Source organism: Cryptomeria japonica, chromosome 10, assembly GCF_030272615.1.
Source record: "Cryptomeria japonica chromosome 10, Sugi_1.0, whole genome shotgun sequence".
Lineage (NCBI taxonomy): Eukaryota > Viridiplantae > Streptophyta > Pinopsida > Cupressales > Cupressaceae > Cryptomeria > Cryptomeria japonica.
The window spans coordinates 4399919-4422659 of record NC_081414.1 but is presented as its reverse complement, the minus strand read 5'-3'; the positions used below and the strand labels follow the sequence as shown (position 1 = coordinate 4422659).

The following is a 22741-nucleotide window of genomic DNA, read 5'->3' as shown; positions in this document are numbered from 1 at the left end:
GTCATTTCATTCCCGATGTAATTTTGCGGAATTTGATTTCTGTTTCAATTACGAAGTTCATGGAATTGGAAATTAATTTAGAGAGGGGGAGAGACAGAAAATACAGTTGTATGGGTTTGGGTTTTGGATCTTCTGGGGGTCGCGGTTTCGAATCCGGGGCCTTAACGCGGAGAGCATACAATACGGTGCACCAAGTTTGTTTGGCGGTTTGACCGAAAGATCTAATAATAAAGATTTGAATGCAGGGTTATCTCCTAATTTAGGGTTATAGTCTGGGCGGGCATGCGGACTTACTATTTCGTCAGCTTTTTTCACGTCAATTGACAGCCATTTAAACAAACGTGAGTACTGTGGGGAACCCCACCGCACAATCAATGTCATAGACTTGACCGCACTGCTTATCTTTTTGCTGTGCAGAACAGCTTTTTCTCCGTCACCTCTTAAGCCTCTGTCAAGAAAAAAAACTGAGGTTCCTGGTGCGAATAGTGGAAATTCTTTTTTCAAAGCTCTTGTTGGCACTCGGTATGCTTTTCTTTCAACTCGGTCGCTCAGAGTACCCGAAAATGAGTTCAGTTTTACATTATTGATCGGCCTGCCGTTTGTTATAATGCAGGTAATCAGTAGAAATTCAAAGTGGGTTCTGTGAATGGTACCCTCGGTGGGTAAACAGTCTGTTCACATGGACACTACGTGCGGCTCTTTACTACGAGAACTACAGGTTAGCCTTAGCTTTTTTTTTGGTGCTTTCCGTTGAGTTTTTATGCTCAAATTTTGCTGGAGAACTTCATAGTTCTGTTGCCTTGGGGTTTTTTCTTTAGTTAATGATAATGGCCGCCTCGAATTTGGAACTCTGCAGAATTTCTTTTGCTTAAAATTCCCTACATTTTGAAATCTCTTTGCAGTACGCTCAAAATGCCCTTTGTTGCCTTTTGCTTGCATGTGGTCTCTGTGATCTCGGTTTGCTTTTAGCATGATTCGAAGTCTTGCTACATTGGAATTGGCTCTCTGTATATTTGGCACTTTTCCATGGCTTTATTATGAATTTAGATGTGGTCGGGCATGTAGGGCTGCACACACGAGCTGCGCTAATTTCTAACTTGATAGCGGGGGTTACAGTTAGCTTGGTTGTTATTACGCAATGTTTTAACCTTTTCGACCGCTAAAGTATATTCTGAGGCCTGTGATCCCCAATGTACCCTCTTTTGCTTCATTTACTAAACCCTTGCATATTGCATTATGATTTTGAGCCTTAGAGACGGAGAGACTAGGGGTTAAAAAAGTCCATGGTTATGATGTTTTATCAGGATTCAACTGTGTTTATGATGTTTAACGAGGGTTTACACTAAACATATGGCTACTAACGTTCAGGACACCCAAGTTAAAATACTATGTTCGGCCAAGCCCCTTTTACACGGAAATGCGGCAATGTGAAACAGGCATGCTTAGAAGTACTTAGAAAATCCTTGAAATGAATTTCGAATGGAAACATATTTTGGGGACAGAGTAAGAGGACGGGAATGTTGGTGACTTGGACGTGGCAAAGGGGGTGACACATAGGTTAGAAATTCTTATTAGTTGATTTGTACCGATCAGTGTGGGGTAGGCGTACCTGGTGACCCATGGAGTACACAAAAGCACAGGAGTAATCGTTGAAACCCTGTAAATCATTGAGCACACCTAATCTCAGTCGGAATTATTTCCGACCCTTGCTAACAGTAGAATCCGAAGTAATTCATCATCACATACCCAGCATAATAGTGTCCTGGTTAATTATCCCTGTAGCTGTGATTTGTCATGCTCTCTGCAAAATTTGAAATATTGCCTCTTTTTTTTTTTTTTAAAGCAAATTGCTACCTCCTATGGGTAGCTACCTTATATTACTTCCACAGAATATTTACATTTAGCCACAAAGGGAGGACAGCAGGGTCTTGATAGCATCAATGACCACCTTAGCTCTCTCAATTTGATCAGAGGGAAACAGATATCCATTCTCACCCATCATGTATTCATAACTCTCCAAATTATTCCTACCTTAAGCCTCCCTCAAACATGTTATAGTATCATACATATACCCATTCTCTAGAATTTCCTCCACCTTGAAAGCATCTGCCACCAGACCAGTGAAAGCAGCCATGTTCAGTTCACCCAGGGCTGCCAGCGCTTGCTCTTGAAACTGGTCACCCACTGATGGCTTTCTCAGTGTTTTCATGGCTCCCCGTTGTCCTTGCAATAGTGTAAATGAAGTGCTCTGGGAGGTCTGCGTTGTGTGTGTGTTGACCTTGCAGGATCCCGACCCCCATGATGTCCTTCACCACTTCCTCAGCAATATCCCCTTCCATATCGAACAGCTGCTTCAGCTGCGCCTCTGTCAACTCTTGGTCACAGCTGCATTCAACACCTTGAACCTCTCCCCCACCATCTTAACTCAAAGCTGTCTTCCTTTCTTCCATTTGAGAAATATTGCCTGTGTTATTTGCAATCTGTTGCACCTGTTTTTTTTCTATTGCAAGTTTGAGCATTCTCACACCGTGGTTCAAGAAACCAGGATTTGATTTTGTTCAAAAGGTGTAAAAGATTTTCTAAACTTGACCTGCATCTCATCTGTTCATAAATATTCTTGAAAAATGGGTTTACGTCGTCCTGTTTTGCTTTAGCTTGCTCTAGTTGTAAGTTACTTTCGTAGTATATTTTTCACCCCCGATACTATATTTTTGTAAGTGGAAGCACTTTTGAGTGCTGATGAGATATTTTGGCTGCATTTGCACATTAATATTATCGTTCTCTTTCTTTTCCGTCAAACTGTAATCTGGTTATGCTCAGAGGCATAACTATGGTGGTAACAAGAGTGGATTGTATTGATGGGATTGTGTTAATTAAATCCTTTTAACTTAAATTTGACAGCCATTTACATATTAAATTAATATTTAGTAATTAATGCAAATTTGTATTTATATATATAAACTGCTCTAATATTTAAATTATATATTAAACATTATATTTTACTCTAAAACTAGCATACATATCAGAAATACATCTCTATCTTAAAGATGCTGAGAGATAGTAATCTTGAGGTGCCTATATTAATTTTAATATAAGTGTCTCAAGATTGATATCTCTCAGCATCTTCTAGATAGATGTATTTTCAATAACTATGCTTGTTCCCAAGATGTTGGCATTGTATTCAAGATGTATTTGAGATAGATCTATTAGGAATCTTGGTTTAAAGTGGTTGGAGTTTTCTTAGTTCTGTTGGCCAAGTAATTTCAATTCATATTATAAATGTGATTATCTTTGGACAGCACATTTGGGACGAGATTGGAGAAAATGAAGTAGACCGAGACAAAATGCTCTTGGAGCTTGAAAAAGAATGTTTGGAGGTTTACTGTCGGAAGGTGGACCAGGCAAGTCATGCAAGGGCAAAGCTTCATCAGTCGCTTGCAGACAAAGAAGCAGAGCTGGCATCTATTATAGCTTCTTTAGGAGACAGGAATCTTCATTCTCAGGTATGAATGCACACAAGCATTTCTGCTCCAATAATACAGGGATTATGCCCCCTTTTTAGTATTTTGCTGGTTGCTTTGATATATGTCTATATTCTTTAAATTTTACAACATTTTGTTCTTCATCTGATAATTTCTTTTGTTTCAGTCATTCACCAATTATTATTTTTGTCTCATTCATTGACATTCTTTGAGGGCTACTGCAGTTTAAACAATGTCTATTATGACAATGTTTGGCTGGATGCAACATGATTTATATTTATTTTTTGTTTGTACGTTGTGGATTTTAGTTTTGAAAGTAGAATGCATCTAGGCTGTGTGATTGATTGTGCAGCACGTGCGTATGGAACTGGAATGTTCTAGCATTTCCTGGTTCTGGTTCTCCATAAGAATTATCGTATTCTTCAAAATTGGTGGGTACTTGTCAGGATTGGCATTTCTGGGACATTTGTGGAAAGAAACTGGCATATCTGGTTCATTTCAGAGACAAACATCCCACAAGGGTCAGCAGAAAGTTAATAAAACACAACTAACTTAAACATAAATAATTACTTATAAACCGACCATAGTTTGAAGACTCGTGGACTTGCCATGGTCTCGTGAGTCCAGTGGCTCTACAAGTCAACTCGCCAAGGACTCACAAGGCGAGTTCTGGCGAGTCTTTTTGAAAGACTCGCGAGTCTTTCTCATGGACTTGCACAAGTCAATTACACGGACTCGCGAGTCTTTTGCAGGGACTCGTGCGACCCAGTTATGACGCCCAGCAATGCTAAAAAGTGATTTTTTTGCATTTTTTCATTCATTTGCCTTTCTTTCTTGGTGAAAACAGGTTTGTAGGGTTTGAAGGAGGAGAGCGAAGAAGATTAAATCAGCAAAAGAGATCTCATGTTCTCTAAATGCATTAATTTCTTTATGTTTTTTTGTAAAATTACGGTTTTTTTTTTTTGCCGAGTCCTTGCTGAGTCTTTTGCGAGTCCGAGCCCGAGTCCAATTTTTTGGTTTGCTGAGTCCGTGGCGTGTCTGAGTTTTAAAACTTTGAAACCGACAATATTTTGAAACTTGATTGCATAGCATCTTTTCAATATGTTTTTATTTTAATGTTGATCATGTACATAACATCAATATAGTGAAATATATCTTTAATGTCATACAAATGTTTTGTGGCAAACCATTCTTGGGGTCCCAAAAATTTGGTGCTTCCCTCACACAAACCTGTTTCCTGGTAACTTTTACAAACAACAGTTTCAACTGCCCATTGAGAATGTTTGTCTTTTATATTCCCATAACAGTGTTTGAAACCTGTTTTACTTATGTCCTACAAGTGAGACCCACCCAAGATGTGGGGCCTGTGCAGCCTAGGATTCTGTTGATCTTGCTGTTGCGGTTTCCAGCTGCATATTGTGCACAGACTATGATATCTGGGTGCTTTTCCTCTAGTTATTGACGTCAAGTCTGCCTTCTCATCTTTCTCTGTTGCTAGAGGCTACATGCCTTACAACGGGCTTTTCTCTTGCTGCCACTTGTTTAGAGGTTATCTACCTGCCAACTTGCCACTCTGTTTTTTTTTTTCTCTTGTTCATTTAGTCTTTGAGTTGTAACATGGTTTGCTCTGGCTTCCAAATGTTTTACTGGATTTTGCAACATGCAAGGTGCATTACCTGCGAGAATAATCTCCCAGCTTCCTAGAGTTTTCCAAGTTGTTCCATTGAATGCATGCTGCATCTCCCCTTAGAATAAGCTCCTAGCTTCCTACCGTTCTCCAAGTTATAACAGTTGTCAATATGATGACATTAAATTTTCAGATTGACATACAAATTTGCAGAGAAAATGCAATGACAGGATCATGGCAAAATCACATTTTTATCACTAATTGTTAAAGAATAAGATCAATGCGAAGGCAATTAGCATTATAATTGAAGCGGCACTCAGATGCATCATCAGAAAATAAAATATTCATGGATGAATTTGTTTAATTCATTTGGTCACTAGTGGCTTAGGGAAACTTCGTCCCCACAGTGTTTTCAAATTATAACAGGACTTTTCTCACAATTTTTGTAGACATCTGTGGATTTACATGTGCAGTGTTGATTTGTGTTTATAGACAATTTAATTCTATGAAGTCAATATATTTACACACTCTTTACAGTGTGAGGTCAATGTATTTGCACACTTTACAATTGGCTGACCCCAAATAGAAAAACGAAGAGGCAAAAAACAAAAGGGGGTATAATTAACATATATAGACAAATCAAGAACTGAGTTGAATGAGAAGAATAGGAAAGAGTGCAGACAAAACACACAGAAGTGGCTAAGTCACAAATTTTTTGCACCATCCATAGCCCTTAGATTCCTCCTTTGTCGTGTGTCTTGAACACTACTGATGTCAGATCTTCTCTGTGCCAGACTAAATGGCCAACTGTCCATCCACTCTGTCAACTATTCTTCTCATAATGAAAATGATCAAATTTGGACCCATGTTTCCATTGCTATAAATATAAAAAGCAATTATTCCATTGAAATTGCTAAATGATAAACCATCTGCACTGTCATATTTGCTTTGCCAGCTACCATTTTCCATCATTTAGTCTTGTATGATGGGGGAAACAGACCATCATGTGCAGGTGAGATGACGGTGTAGAAGATTCAGCAGTTCTCATTGCCGACCAATTTGTTTTTTTGTTCTGTTCCCGCTTGAATACTATTCACAAGTGCGGTTTCTTTTCTTTTAGCTTCATGTTTTGCTAATCTCAAACTGGATAAGAAAGTGGAGCTTTGTTTATGTTTCTTTTCATTTCGCTTTTCTAATATATTATTCATTTTATTCTAAAGGTTATCCATACCATGTAAGAAATCTGTTTGCTATCTTCTGTAGTTTTCAGTGTAAGGGTTATGTTAAAAGTAATAGTCAACCTAAGATGGGATAATCAAAATCTAGAATGGGATGGCTGCCTGGGCTGTGATGCTATCTGCCTGGTGATGTATTTGTCAGGGATGTAAGAACTATGTGATTGTGCAAATTGTTTGCAAATGATTTTTTTAGGGATAAAGGTTGCAGTTCATTGTTGACCTTTGTTCGGCTGGACAAACATAATAAAAACTCAGCCAAGGCGAAGCAAATCAGCCTAGATTTGGTGAAGGATCTTGATCCCTCACATTGTAGAGAAGAAAACAATGAAGTAGATGTCCAATGCCTTGATCACTTTGTACTACAATGTGAATATTTGTCACAAGATGTTGCTAAAGAACAAGCTAAGTGATGTGTGAGTGATAGTAACATAGTGATCAGCGTATTGCTACTGGGGTAAAGTGGAGGATGATGAGTTAGTGCCCACAACTATAAATGATTTCTCTCCAACTTGGGACTTATTTGTTTGGGGTTTTTTGTTCATGAGAAGCTTCAAGATGATTTTATCTAGGAGGAGACTATCTCAACAAGAGTGGATGGGAGCAAAAAATTAGTGCTTGTTGCGAAGATGAAGAAAGGTGGTAAGAAGGGAGGACCAAGAGTGGGTCAAGAGGGGAAGGCGGATCCAATTCTTCTTGGTAGGGGAAGAAAGAGTTGAGCCATATCAAGTGTTTCAAATGCCACAAAAATGGTCACTATGCTTCTAAGTGTCATTCAAAGAAAAAGGGAAGTGCAAGTGACATCAACAACACTAGTTTGTAGGAAGTGCAAAAGCTTTAGCAGTGGACAAGCTTTCATCTAGGTTTAGGACAACCTTCTTGATTGTGTTGTGCCTATCCACTTGGGTGCTATGTGGTTAGTGGATCATCGGGACACACGACTAACAATAAAAAGACTTTCAACAAACTTTAGGAGTAGGAGGCTGGTGTAGAGGTTGAGCTTGGTGATGATGCCACATATCTAGCTATATAGGGGCATGATTTTTTCTTTTTGCATGTCGTTAGGTGATGTTCTTGAACTTCATATATTATATGTTCTTAGGTTAACTAAGAACTTTAAGTGCTAGTCATGACAAATCTTAGTTGCATCGTTGAGTTTGACAATTATTAAGTTGTTAGTAGAGATTTTAGCTAAGATATTGGTAAAAGTTTGGCTAGAGGTATGCAAGAGGGTGACATTTATAGGTTGCTTGTTGATTCCATCAAGCATAGAGCCCTATTGCACGACAATGACCAACTATGTAAGCTTTGGCACAAGAGACTTGGTCACTTGCATTATCTTGCTTAAAAGGTCTTAATAGGACGAGAGTGTGCAAGGGCCATGCAAAATTCTTTCAGCAACACTTGACCTTATGTACAATTTTCTAGGCCTTGAGGTGTGGCAAGATACAGGTGAGATCTTTCCTTGGTCAAGGAAAGCACACAATAGTGATTCAAAAGAGATTTTAGATGATAGATTGCAAATACCTTATATCTTCTATGGTTTTGAATTTGAAGTTGCATGTAGATTCATAATCAAATTTGGTACACCCTTTGTTGTATAAGTGGTTGATAGATTCCCTCATGTATTTGGCAAATACCCAACCTAATAGTTGCTTTGTAATTTGTTGGTAATTAGATTTGTCATTGCAAAATTTTGATATGACTCATTGTTACCCCAATTTTTGATATGTTGAAGCCTTCCTCATGTTTATATATTTGCCCCCCCGGATGAATTTGTAATTTCCTTTTACAAAATATGTTGAATCAAATGTTAAGTTGTTGATAGTTTTGCAAGTTCTAACAATTGCATTGAAGCCCAACATAGTGAAGGCTTCTTTAACCTTGTTGACTCTTGACGTATATTAATATCAAAAAAGATTACATAGACAAAGGGGAATTAATGGTAAAGATACCTTATCCCCATTCCAATTTCTTTCAGCCTTTCTACAATTTCTACCCGGAGCAGATCCACATTATCATTCTTTATAACTTTGTTTTTACTTTAGAAAGAAACACAAGTATTTTTTCATAAGAGATTCTCATTGTTTTATAACTATCTTTGGGTACCCACAAATTGTTAATGGTTATCTTACCTATGTTGGCTCTCAACAAGGTTTATATAACTACTTTTAAGGGCAACAATGTCTTTATAACTTCTTTGTGAAAAGGCCTTTGATTGTTCTTTGTCGAGAATTTTGAGCGGCTTTATAACCACCTTCGAGAGCCGATCTCTAGTTGAAGACTTCCTTGATTTCTAAGAGATAATTTTTCATATGATGCATGCCGACATGGTTTTATAATCATTGTCAGGAGTTAACAAAGTTTTAACAACCTTTTCAATATGACTAAAGGCAAAGATAATATGTCAAAAGTTATAAGTGGTTTTAAAATTCGATTTGTATAAATGTGGGAAAACAAAGCTCATGACAAAATTCAAATAGGTTGAAATATCCCCTGTACTGAAATGACTGAAAACAAGGAATATTTAATTGTCCAAACTGTGTGTTATGCTGTTCTGAGATTTGCGTGTTATGCTGACAGAGTGTCTCAGAATTTTTAAGTTTGATATGGAAGTCTTCAAACACTTACTTCTCATGAATAATCATCAATTAATGACTCTTATCAAATTGGACAATCATCAAAGACGCATTCACCACTAAATTATAGACTTCAATGCTATTTTAGACACCAACAACTTGCTGTCATCTTGACAAACAGTTGGCATAAAACCGCAGACAAGAAATATGAATGCAACCTTATTTCTTTCTTTCATTCAAAAGGGATGTTCCAATAAGTCTATACAATGATAACATAATTTCCCAAACACAACCTATTATTGGCTCATAATTTTCTGAGTACAAAGACAGCCATGCCTGCATACATAAATAGCATCAAATATTCATTGAAAGACAACACCAAAATGAACCTGGTTGAGACGCCTTGATGCAAAGATGAAGAAGCAATCAATATCCTATTTGTTGAGCCCACATCATCATCATAATGAAGTGTTTCCAAAATCGCCCCTGCTGTTCATGGAGGTCTGAATATGATTGAAGGATCAGCTGCAAGTTCTCAAGCTCTTCTCCAAAATGTTCACCTTCCCTTCACAAATATAGCGCTATCTTCATTGATGAGATTGGATGCCAATTGAGTGAGATATGAGCAAAATTGAGGTTGTGGGCTGGCTGCCATGATTTTGATTTCAGAGACTGATATGGCACTTAATCCTTCCACAAAATACCTTCAAAATGTCTCGAACAGTATTGCTTAACTCCTCCAAGAATATTGCTGGCCTTAGTGGGAAGGTTTGATGAGTAAATAATGAAATCCGACTCAAATTGAGGGTTAGGAGGTAAAATACGAATTTGTCTTCAGACCTGAAACTTACAACAGCAACTCACAAATCTTCTTCAAAATGTCCTCCAATAGAATCGCCTGATTACTTCAATCAAAATCGATATGCTATGGGCCTTCAATCTGAAAATCTGATAGTAGCATGAACCCATCCACCATGGAAATATAACAAACTTGATAAGCACGCTTAGGAAGACTGATTTGTCTCCCTCTCTAAACAGCAACCCCTCGGAAGATCTCTCACCTCCTCAGTTATGCTAACCATTAGGAGTTTTCATTCCCAAATGATTGTTTGCAAAAACCCTTGGCTCCACAAGTCTACACAAGAAGAGATTCACAACAAGTGATAATCAACAATGAACCTCCTTCCTCTATTTATTCTTTTCATATTCAATCATGTGATTCCTTCTAGAAGATTCTCTTCTTATCCTGTTGTTACACTTTATTATTTTATTACACATTAATTTAATTGCACTTTTAAAAATATTATTATATAATTAAAGTGTACACGTCTCACAATACGTGAAACGTGAAGTCATAAATCACTGCAAATCGACCCTCTAATCAATCCTCTTGGCCTACGAGGGTCATGTGATAGGCCAATCTCGTGAATATCTGCGGACTAATGAGAAGGGGACATTACATAGGTCTTTATAGCATGTTACTGAAACCCATATTAGATGATTTTCCTAAAAGTGAGTTGCAGGGTCATTAAAACATGTCAGTCATTAATTATCAAAATAATGATGAAACCCTAAGTCAATGAAAAAAATGGTAAAAGGGTAGAAAAAGAGATTTCTTTAGCGCACCCAAAAATTCAGAATTGAATACCATGACAAGGGAATTTTGTGATGTTCAGTATTTGCTTAAAGCTTAGATGATTTTAGTAGATTGTTTGATGCATCATTTGTTGCATTTGGTTACATTTTTATTTTAGTCTTGTTCAAAGGTTGAATATTTTGTAAATTGCAAACCCTAGTTTGGTTTTTGGGGCATATCAAAACAAGAGGCAAAGTATTGTTTTTGTTAGATGAAAATTGACCATTATCATCATTTCCAAAATATAAAATTCCTTTAGATCTAGTTGGCATATTAGTAGGAAATTCGACCCATTTTCTCTGCACAATAAAACATTTACTAAACATGAAATACAAATACGTGGGATACAACTCCTTATCAATATTGCAATCTGCACTTCCAAAGATAGGTGATACTGTTGGTGTAATTATTTATTCATGTTGGATATTATTATACCTTACTTAAGTTTACTTAGGATAATGCATTTCATGGTAGTTTGGGTATGAGACACTTGGGTGTTTGTGCCACATTGGGATAGTGTGTGTAGGAGAATTTCCACCTTTTATTGTGTGATCTTGTTACTACTCTATCATATCCACTTATTGTGGAGTGATAATTCCACCTTCGGTGGGTGATCCACCTCATGTGGAATATTTTATTGTTTCTCCTACCTACCACACCTGTTTCCTACCAACCCTTGTTTCTTATTGAGCCACATGTCATGTTTGTGTGCTCACATATCCATATAGCCTTGCCTATATATGTAGACTCATCTACATTGTATGTAACAACGATTGATCTATTGATGAGAATACAGTTTTTTCTTGTCCTATATCTTGTCTCTCTATTTTGTACTTTTCATTGAGTTCTTGATCTTGGCAAAATCTCATTGATACAAAACTAGGTTATGTGAGCCTTGATGACTTTTTGAAGAGAATGGAAGAAGGAAAATGGTCACCTATTGCACAAAAAGTTTTTGAAAGTGGATTTCTTCAAGCAATAGGTTTTCTTGTACTAGGACAATGCATTGATCTAGTTTTGGAGTATATTAAGCACTATAGGATCCTTAGATGCGAAATAAATGCGATAGATGATTGAGTAATAGCCAAACTAGATTGTGTGTATCTTGGAATAACACTCAAATTACTAGGCATAGATAATTATTTTGACATTAAGAGTACAATTGCTTATCAACATTTCATAGAGAAGAAGAATTCATGTCGTAATATCATAGCAAAGAATCGGCTAGTGGCCCTAGAAAAGAGAAATCTAACTACCTAGAGTTCATAGATCTCATTTTATTGAGGAGATTTCTGATATCGTTGTTTTGCTTCACATATTGGTGGGTAATGAAAATGCCCTTGTTTTTGAAGATTGGATTATCTTATTATTATTGTAATTTGTGCTGGAAATCAGTTTATCGAGGCAATGTTATCAGTGACAAGTTACATGATCAATTGGCTCATTTGAGTTAAATCAACATTTTTATATGTTCATATCTTTTTTATGCTGTTGCTAGCGTGACAGCTTGCATAGGGCTTGTTACTAGAGGAATATTTGATAACATGACACAAATAAATAATCATTATACATTGTTTCAGCTATAGCATAGCTTCAAAAGTTTCAAAAGAGTAAATGATGCATTTACAATGTTTGACTGCTAGAGAACTTTGAGGAGACCTTGGGATAAGATTATCTTCTAAAGTAGCAAAATTAATTACTACTTGTTGCCCCTATGTTTGACATATCTTTTTCAAAGCAATCCCAGTATTGAGGAAAGGTCCAGAGGGTGTTTATGCATAAGAAATAAGCACGTCGTCCAAGGTTATTACTAGTCAAAATACGAAAAATGGAAGAATTTTGAAAATTATCACAAATTGAGGGAAATCACTTGACAGTCAGGATCTAAACATCATTTTGTATCACATGGCCAACTTTCACCTGAACCCAGTTCATACTTTGTCATATTTTAAACTTTCAATTTTTGGTGTCTGTTGCTCCCAAATGATTAAAATATCTCATTTAAGGCTTCGTCACGAGGTGTAAATAATTGTGTGGACCTTTTTCCCTTTAATTGACGCGTGTTTCGAATTTCAAAACCTAACTTCCTACCGTTTGAAAGTTATGCCATTTTTCTCCAGCCAAAGCGATATATTTAAAATATTTAAATTATTTCTCAAATGATAATTTAATATTTTAAATTATTTCAATATGTCTGGTCAATTGTGATAGAAAATCGTCTTCAGACATTGGTGGCATTCTTCCTTGATTCATTCTCATGAAAAATGGTTTCCAAGGTGTAAAGGATAGCTCGTTGACGCACAAGGTTAGAAATGCTCACTTTTTGAGCGTTCTTAACCTCATTTCTCAACCTTTGGTCAAAAGGTTAGAAATGTTCACTTTTTGAGCATTTCTAACCTTTCACAAAAGTTTTGAGCATTTCTAACCTCATTTCTTAACCTTGCGGGCCCCACTTTGTCAAGAAGGTTAGAAATGCTCACTTTTTGAGCATTCTTAACCTCTTATAAATTTCATCAAAAAGAAAAGAATAAAAAAGAGGAAGAAGAAGCTTCACACTCCAGATTATGAATATTCATTAGATGTAATGAAAAGAAAGATGGTTTCCATCTTGCATTGCAATTGGAAATTTTTAGGTGATGGCAGTTGGTAAGGTTCATGAAATCTTCTGTGACTTTTGACCGCATCATCCCAGCCATTGACATTCGTCACAACATAAAGGATAGTAATATTTTATCATATCTCGTACTGGCAACCATTGTTATGGATGTATGCAAAATGTGAAGGTATCGACAAAGCATTTGAACCATCTGACGAATTGTCTCAAAGAAATAGGAAACCCATGGAATAGGATGACAGGTCTGTTGAAGAGTTTTTAGAAAGTTTAAAGCATATGCAATTGGCAAATATAAAGCCAAATTCCCCCACGCCTTTGCTAATTCCTTGCCTTCACAAAATGGGAGCTTCGAACTAGGTTAAAGATGCATCGGATTCTGTAAGATGCTGGAGTTAGAAATGCACTTTAACCGTTGCAAACCGTGGAAGCACAGACAACGCATGTAATTTGTTTGACAGGATACTCAAGGCAGAATGTGGCAGCATGGACAATGCACTTTAACCTTGCGAATATGGAACATGGACAATGCAAGTGGACTGTTTGATAGAATACCACGTGAAACGCAATTGTGGAAAGCTCAGACACGGCATGTGAAGTGTTTGATAGAATGCTTTAAAGAAACGTGGCCTCAATAATTATATATTGCGGTTAAAATGCATGCACCATGGAGCATATACAAAGCAAGTGAAATGCTTGACATAATGCCTTAAAGAGATGTGGTTTCATTTACTGCAATGATTGCAAGGTATGCACAAAACCTATCACGACATTCAACAAAGCTAAAGGATAGAGGAATTTTGTTAGTCGTGTAGTTGCAGCCGCTTGGGTAGACACGCATGCTAAAATGTGGATTCATAGATATAGAGCACCTGAATTATTTGCCAAAATGTCTTTAGAATTGGCATCTCATGCAAATGGATTTGAAGATAATCTACATCTATAAACATAGAAGGTTTGCGCAAATGGATTTATTGAAGAGGCTTTAAAAACCTCCAAACAAATGCATTCGCAGGCATAAATTCAAACATCACAATATTTACAGTATAGAGACTTGGAACAGGTTATCGACATTCATCATGACATATTGGCACAAGAATTTTTGTCAATTTTTATGGTTGAGAATGCTCTCGCGTGAATACATCCAACACGTGGCATCATAGAACAGACGCCTGAAATGTTTGATAGTCTCGGAAGAGCTCCATTGGAACAAAATGAAATGATTGCAGAATGTGCACCAAACAAATTCATGCAGGAAGGTCCCAACAGCTTTGAACTAGTGAAACACCATCGAACACATCGTATTAACACCTCAAAGAGATGCCATCTCTTAGTGCCATGATTGTAGGATGGGGACAAATTACATCTGTTGAAAATGCTTTAGAAACTTTCAAGCAATTGCAATTTGCCTGGGTTGAATGACAGACGTGGAAGCATGAATATCGCACAATAACTGTTTGACATAATACCTCCAAGATATGTCATCGCATGGAACGCAATGATTGCACGATATGTGCGAAATGAATTAGTGGAAAAGGCATTAACTTTCACGAGAGTACATAAAGGTGGAAGCATAGAGGAGCCACGTGAAACATTTGACAAAATGCCTCAATAGACAACTATGCAACGTGTGGGATCAAAGACAGCGGCCTGAATTGTTTGATAGGTTGCCTCAAAGAAATGCCATCCTATCAGATGCAAATATTGCAGGTTGTACCAAATGAACTTGTTGAAAAAGCTTTAGAAACTGTAGCAAATGCAATTGGCAGACGTAAAACCAAATTCCACAACCATTGCCTGTGCTAAAATGATAGCTTTAGAATAGAGTATGGACATTCAAATAGCATAATGAGAGGTATTTCCTTTGTCAAATATTTAACTGGAAATGTTCAGAAGACATGGCTGCGAACCTTGGAAGCCTCAATGAGACACATGAATTGTTTGAATAAATGCATCAACGGTACCAATGAATGATAGGAAGGATTGTAGAGACTTTACAGGTGACATGTTTGACAAAATGCCTTCATAAAATAAGCTCACATGGAATTCTAGATGTGCACAAAATTGTTCTATTGCGAAGGTTTCATAACACCTTGGGCCAAATTGAAAGCTTTGAACCAGCATGTGGGCGTTCATCATTTGACAGAATAACCATGGATCTCTTCAACCAATTTTGTAGTAAATTCATGTGGGATATCAATATCTTATTCTATATATGCATATGACTCGAAGTTATCTAAAGATGAGGATGGTTTTGTTGTGTTATGAAAAGGATCAAAGTCTTGCCAATTACATCTCTTGAGAAATGACTCAAAGTTGTGGACAAACATAAATGTTTATACCAGAGAGGATGGCATCATTTAAACCCTTGTAAGAACGGGAAAAGACATTGGTGGATGTGTTGAACATGATAGAAGGTGTTAAACTTGTAGTAAGTTAGAGGGTGCTAAATAAGTTCATATCATGAAAAAGGTTACCTAGCTCAGGAATTGTAATTAATCATTTATCTCATCAAGATTCATGTTCCTTAGTAATTTTTATAATTCACAAAGAGAGCATGAGACTTTTGAAATTATTTTAAAAGGATTGATTCTTGTTTTACTTAATGGTATCAATTGACATCAAAGTGTATTGGAAATTGACCCTCAACATTATAATACCTATGTATGGATATCTTTCGAATTGTAAGGGATGAAGAGTTTTTTTTCAATTTCGAAGAGGAAAGATCAATTGATTTCAATGGAAGGAAAATATGTTTAACAAATACAATTGGAATATGTCTCCTCGAAGGTGAAATCATTATTAAGAATGTAACTCATGGATTGGGAGAAGACATGATACCTACTTCAACAAATATATGACTTGTTCCTTCTTCAAAAGTTTCAAGTTTCTAGTTACCCAATTTTAACTTTTTGTAAAAGTGACTCATGTCATTTAATGTAACTAAAAGTTAGAAAATAGACCTTATTTTCAAAAACAGATGCAAAACATAAGGTTTATTATATTTCAAAAAGGTGGTTAGAAATTAGTTATTTGGGTAGTTATTAGGTGTTGATCATGAAGAAGCCTATAAATTTAAGGCTTTTGCATTGTAAAGGGGGACTCCGACAGAGGGGGGAAAACTTTGCAGAATTTTGTAGAGAAACTAAGTGAGATCTTTTGATATTCATACCTTTGACTAAGGGGTTTTTGAACTTGTATATTTTCAAAAAGAATAATGAAGAATGCATTGAATTCGTGTGTCTTGAATGTATTCATAAGTTATTGTTGCTAATTTTGCGTATGTTGAATTAGTAATCCCTTTATGTATTGGTGAAATCCATTGATGAAACACATCATTTCATGGTATCTTGACTTGCATGTGCTAGTACAACCTATCTCTTTGTGTGTCGAGGTTTATTGTACTTCTTTCATCATTGTTGCATGACTAACCTTTTTGGTGGTAACCCCTTTTGTGATTGTTATGGAATCCTACTTCTTGTTCGTATGTCTTCTCGTAGGGTTTTTGTTATTAATCTTGTTTAAGTTCTATGTTTTCTCCTTTATGTACTTTCAGGTTAAAAGTACACGAAAATCCTAAACACCCCTATCATACGAGGGAGCTGCCCCTCTCAAACGCAGAGGAAGATCGTGTTTCACAGAACGATCTCTCCAACTGTTGGAACGTTTGTCACTGCTCATCGGGCAAACAGGGTCAGTTTCAGGTAAACGACCGCAGTGACAAATCTGTTTACCAACACTACCTACAGGAGTTACTTTATTACTACCTATAGGAGTTACTTTATTCAATTTACCAAATCTATTTGTATCAAAATTGTAGGATTCAATGGTTTCCCTTTTAAATTACCAAGGTTTCCCAAAATTTTCCCAAACACAAAAAGGAAGGCTACATCTAGATTAATGGCAGATCCTACATCTGGGAATATGTTGTGGAAGTAGCTAAGCCAATTGTAGAAAAGAGCATTGGTGAATTAACATAATCAGATTTTGATATTACCAAAGTAGACCTTGGTCATTCTTCACATGAAGAAGATATTCATAACCTGCAAGTTTCAGTTACCAAGTTGGTAGAAAGAACTGAAAAGGAGAAATGTACCAAAGATCAGCTCAAACAAGTAGTGATAGTTTTGATCTCTTATCTCAAATCTATCATGGATACTTTGACTGAGCCATTGGATATTATGGTATATTTTGATTCTGACTCAGAAGGTAGTATATGATAAACATGCTTTTGAAAAGATACGTAAATATCAATCTTATGTTAAGACAACAGAAGATTTAGTTAAATAGATTATATCAGATGGGTCAAGATTTATTGAGGAGGCTAAGAAAATATATAATGAAATTGATACCAGAAAAGAAAAAGTCAAGGAAGAAGTAACAAAGTCCAAAAGAGAAGAATCTATATGGTCAGAGTTGCTAAGAACCTTAAAGATTGCTGAAACTAATGTTGATGCATTGGTTGCTGAATAGGTGTTTCCAAATGCTAATGAGAATTTATCTCAGTTGTGGTTAAGTGGTTTTGAGTGAGACATTGGCTATTAAGAAAATTATATTAGAGCAAACTAAACTCTTGAAAGATTAATGACTAGTTGAGAATAGAAATTCAGAATTATATTTTATCCATCAAATTCGGAATGATATTTTATTCATTATCTTCCATTATGATTGATTTAAGTAGTTTTGAGTGAGACATTGGCTATTAAGAAAATTATATTAGAATTTATCTCAGTTGTGGTTAAGTAGTTTTGTGTGATTATGGAAGCAATAAGTCACAGAACCACCTGTCATGTCTTCATGTAATTATTCATTATCTTCCATTCTGATTGATTTAAGTAGTTTTGAGTGAGACATTGGCTGTTAAGAAAATTATATTAGAATATTATTCATTATCTTCGTGTAATGAGAATTTATCTCAGTTGTGGTTAAGTAGTTTTGAGTGAGACATTGGCTATTAAGAAAATTATATTAGAGCAAACTAAACTCTTGAAAGATTAATGACTAGTTGAGAATGGAAATTCGGAATGATATTTTATCCATCAAATTTGATGTCCAGGTGAGAAATGAATCCCAAGTTATCAATGCTGTTAGTGACATTGAGTTTAGGCAGAGTAAATGACAGCCTCGTCTGCCATCTGCCAGGGTATTTGTTTTTAGAAGTTAATGGTGTTGTGAAATATGGATCGAAGAAAAATGACCGCGATTCTGGAAGACTGATTGCCATGAGTTATTGATCGTCTCCATCATTGAATCCAGTTTAAATACAAGAGGAAAGGTTGCCTACGTAGGGACATGTCCATACGTGGCAGTTGCCTCATATGGACATGTCCCTACGGAGGCAACCGTTCATAACTATTAGTTTGTTTATGTTTAATTTCCAAACTGTATGCTCTGTTAATATATCACTCTCCAGATAATAACCGATTTACCATTAGTTAGATTCATGAGGGCTATATCTTAACACTCCCTCTTTGCAGGAGTGGATCTAAGTAATTTTCTTGGGAGCATATTCTGTCATGACTTCCGACACAATTCGGGACAACATTTAATATAGTCTTGTCATGACAATAAACTCAATATCATGATATCCGGCTCAGTCTGGGACAATCACTTAAGAAGTCAATCATGAGATGATCACATACTTTAGGATCAAGATATCCGGCACAGTCCGGGACAACAACTTAATTTAGTCAATCTTGACACTTGGTCAACTATTGTCAAGATCGTCACCTTGAAATAGTAACCTTAAACATAAGAAGATCATAATCTTCTTGAACACAGTTAGAATATTGCAATATACATTTTATTTATTTATTCATGAACAAATTACACATGGTAGGAATTTCATCCTAATAATCTCAATTATAATCTAGTCCTACCAAGTTTACTTTTGAAGTATTCTATCTTCAATCTTGCAAGTGGCTTGGTGAAGATATTAGCATTTTGTTCTTCAGTACTAATGTACACTAGTTTTATGACGTTTCAGTCTACCATATCTCTTATGTAGTGATAAGGGATCTCAATATGTTTGGATCGATTGTGAAAAACTGGATTTACTGAGAGCTTGATACAACTCTGATTATCACAGTGAATTATTGTTGAATTCAGAGTTTTTCCAAATAATCCAAATAATAACTTTCTTAGCCATACCGCTTCACGAGCTCCCATGGAGGCTGCCATATATTCTGCTTCGGTGGAGCTTTGTGCGACTGCTGACTGTTTTCTGCTGAACCAAGATATCATAGCAGAACCAAGACTGAAGTAACACCTTGTAGTACTTTGACAGTCAGTGGTACTTCCGGCCCAATCAGAATCAGAATATCCTTCAAGTTGAATCTCAACATTTTCATACTTTAAGCCAAGTCCGATTGTGCCTCGTAAATATCTTAGAATGTGCTTAGTAGCCATTAGATGTATCTTCTTAGGTTCACACATGAAGTGACTTAATACATTTGTAGCATAGCAGATATCAGGACGAGTATTTACCAAATACATGAGTGAACCGACGATTTGTCTGTAGAGTGTGGGATCTGTAGGTTCTGAATCTTTTGCCTCAATTTTCAGCTTGTGCAAATTAGTTTCCATTGGTGTAGCTAATGGCTTACACTCCATCATCCCAAATCTAGTTAGAATATCTGTGGTGTACTTTCCTTGATTTAGGAAGATGTAGTTTTTCTTTTGCCATACTTCTAATCCCAGAAAATAATGTAGAAGCCCTAGATCCTTCATATCGAATTCTGTTGCCAGATCATGCTTACATTTCTCAATGAGATTATCCTCTCCTGTTATCAAAAGATCATCCACGTAAAGGACCAATATAATCATATTGCCATTTGAAGCCTTGAAGTAGATGTTGGGATCTGCTAGGTTCTTGGAGTACCCTAGTTTGGAGAGATAGTTGTCTATCCTTGCATACCAGGCCCTAGGTGCTTGTTTTAACCCATAGAGAGCTTTCTTTAGTTTACAAACATAGCAATTTTTATCAGGTATGGTGAATCCTTTTGGTTGTTCTATATATACTTCTTCTTCAATTGAACCATTTAGGAAGGCAGTCTTTATGTCCATTTGGTGAATTTTCCATCCTTTGGATGCTGCAATTGCAATGATTGTTCTTACTGACGTATACCGGGCAACTGGGGCAAATGTCTCTTCATAATCAATTCCTGCTTTCTGAGAGAATCCCCTGGCCACAAAGCGAACTTTATGTTTTTCAATGCTGCCATCAGATGCATATTTGATCTTGAATAACCACTTGGATGAGACAACTAATTTGTCTTTTGGTCTAGGCACTAGATCCCAAACATCATTCTTTAGTATAGATTGATATTCTTCAACCATAGCATCTTTCCAAGCCTGTTTTGATAAGGCTTCTCTGACCTTTGTTGGTTCAGAATTTGTGAGTTCGGTTAGAAGTGCAGCATAACATTTTAGAGTTCTTGTTCTCTTATTTTCTTTGGAAATTTCATTTGGTTCTACATTATTCTCTTCAATCATTTTCCTTGCCCATAGAGGTCTTTTCTTGTTATTGAGTGTTTCAATATTTTCATCAACAAGAGGTTCAGAAGCTCTTAGGATGTCCTCCCTCTCAGTGTCTGAAGGTTTGGAATTTTCTATGATATTCTCCCTCTCAATCTGAGTTATGTGATCTTCTTCTTCTTTAGTAATGTTATCATCCTCGGGTTCTTTGAGTGTAGTGTTTTCTTCAAACTTTACATCTCTACTTATCTCAACAGATTTTTTTCTTGGAATGTAAATGCAATATCCTTTAGTATTTTCACTATAACCAATGAAGATACCTCTTTTTCCGGATGGTTCTAGTTTTGTCCTCTTTTCTTTAGGAACATGTATATATACGGGACAGCCAAATATCCTTAAATGACTTAAGTTTGGTTTGTTCCCTGTAAAAGCTTCTTCAGGAGTTATGTTTTCTAGAACTAAGTGCGGACATCTTGTTTTGAATGTAGACTGTTGTATTTGAAGCTTCTGCCCAGAATGAAGTGTGTAAGTTTTGGTCATGCATCATGGCTTTTGCTGCTTCAATTATGGTTCTGTTCTTTCTTTCTGCTACTCCATTCTATTGTGGATTATATGGTACAGTATACTCCCTCTTAATCCCAACAGAATTACAAAAGTCTTTGAAGTTGTCAGATGTATATTCTCCCCCATTGTCGGATCTTAACACCTTAATTTTCTTCCTTGACTGGTTTTCTACTAGTGCCTTGAATTCTTTGAACTTAGATAGTACTTCATTTGAGTCTTTGCACTTTAGAAAATATATCCATGTTTTTTTGAGAGTAGTCGTCAACAAAGATTATGTAGTATAAGGATCCAGTTAGGGATGGTGTTGACATGGGACCGCATAGGTCCGAGTGAATTAGTTCTAAAATAACTTTTGATTTGTGCTCGCTTGAGGGAAAAGAAACTTTCACATTCTTTCCCAAGGCACATCCTTTGCAAATGCCTGTGTGTTTAGATTTTAGTTGGGGCAGTCTTGAAGTAATCTTCTTTATGTTGGATAGAGCACTATATCTTAGGTGTCCTAATCTTTTGTGCCATAATTCATTATTATTTGAAACTTCAAGATTTAGTGCTTCCTTTTGATCACTGCATAGTTTGTATAGGCTACCATCTCTTGAACCTATTGTTATGGCATTTTTGATATTTGTATTTTTAGGCCAGAGTAGAACTTTATCTTCATTGAAGGTAACCCGATATCCTTGATCAGCTAGGCCTGAGATTGAGACTAGATTTCTTTTTATTCCAGGTACAAACAGAACATCCTTTAATTGTAGAGATACTCCATTTCTTAGTTTGATAGTACAGGTCCCAATTCCTTTCACAGGATATGTGGAGTTATCTCCAATAGTAACCTCTTCACTTGAGTGCCCGTTAAGTGTTTCAAACTGATTTCTGAATCCAGTTATATGCCTTGATGCTCCACTGTCTACGATCCAAGTGTTTTTATTTGTATTTATTTCGCTTGATAGGGCTAAGAAGAAAAGTGAGTTTTCTCCTTTGACTTCGGCTAGAGTAGCTTGTGTTTTCTTCCTTTCTGGAGAATTCCTGTGAGTGTGCCCATATTTGTCGCATTTGTAACATTGAATTTTAGACATATCTCTTTTCTGATGGTTTTTATTTCCTCTCTTCCGTTTGGAGAACTTTTTTTTTTTGTTGAAGGTATTTGTATTAAGTGCTTGGATTTCTCCTTCTTTATTTGTCCCTAATCCTCTCAAGATTAGTCGAGATTCCTCTTGAATGCACTCATTCTTAAGTTGTTCAAATTTGGGTTAGGGGGGTGTTCTGCTAATACATTGAATGTAGGATTCCCATGAAATTGGTAATCCTCTTAGGGCTATGAGAGAGATTTCTTGATCATCTACCTCATTTCCAATAGTTTGTAATTGGTCTTTTACTTCAGATATCCTTGAAAAGTAAGTAGATATTGTATCATCTTTATTCATCTTTATGTTTAAAAGTTGTTGTTTCAAGGTTAACATTCTGCTCGCATTGTTAACTTCATATGTATTTTTAATGGTTTTAAATACTTCATATGCATTAGGCAGTCTGGCTA

At 36.3% G+C, this 22741-nt stretch overlaps 1 protein-coding gene across 3 annotated transcripts in view; it reads left to right on the top strand.

Annotated features, from left to right (window-relative positions):
- The first annotated feature begins 102 nt into the window (after positions 1 to 102).
- LOC131069406 (65-kDa microtubule-associated protein 6) overlaps positions 103 to 22741 on the top strand; it is a 29427-nt gene continuing 6788 nt past the window's right edge. Inside the window, exons 1-3 of one of the 3 annotated variants that reach the window (XM_058004811.2) lie at positions 103 to 522; positions 614 to 718; positions 3300 to 3503. In XM_058004811.2, the coding sequence (XP_057860794.2) occupies positions 647 to 718; positions 3300 to 3503 (276 nt within the window). In that variant the 5' untranslated portion in view covers positions 103 to 522; positions 614 to 646. The remainder of the gene's footprint in view (positions 523 to 613; positions 719 to 3299; positions 3504 to 22741) is intronic. The other 2 variants (XM_058004810.2, XM_058004812.2) reach the window with 2 other exon arrangements.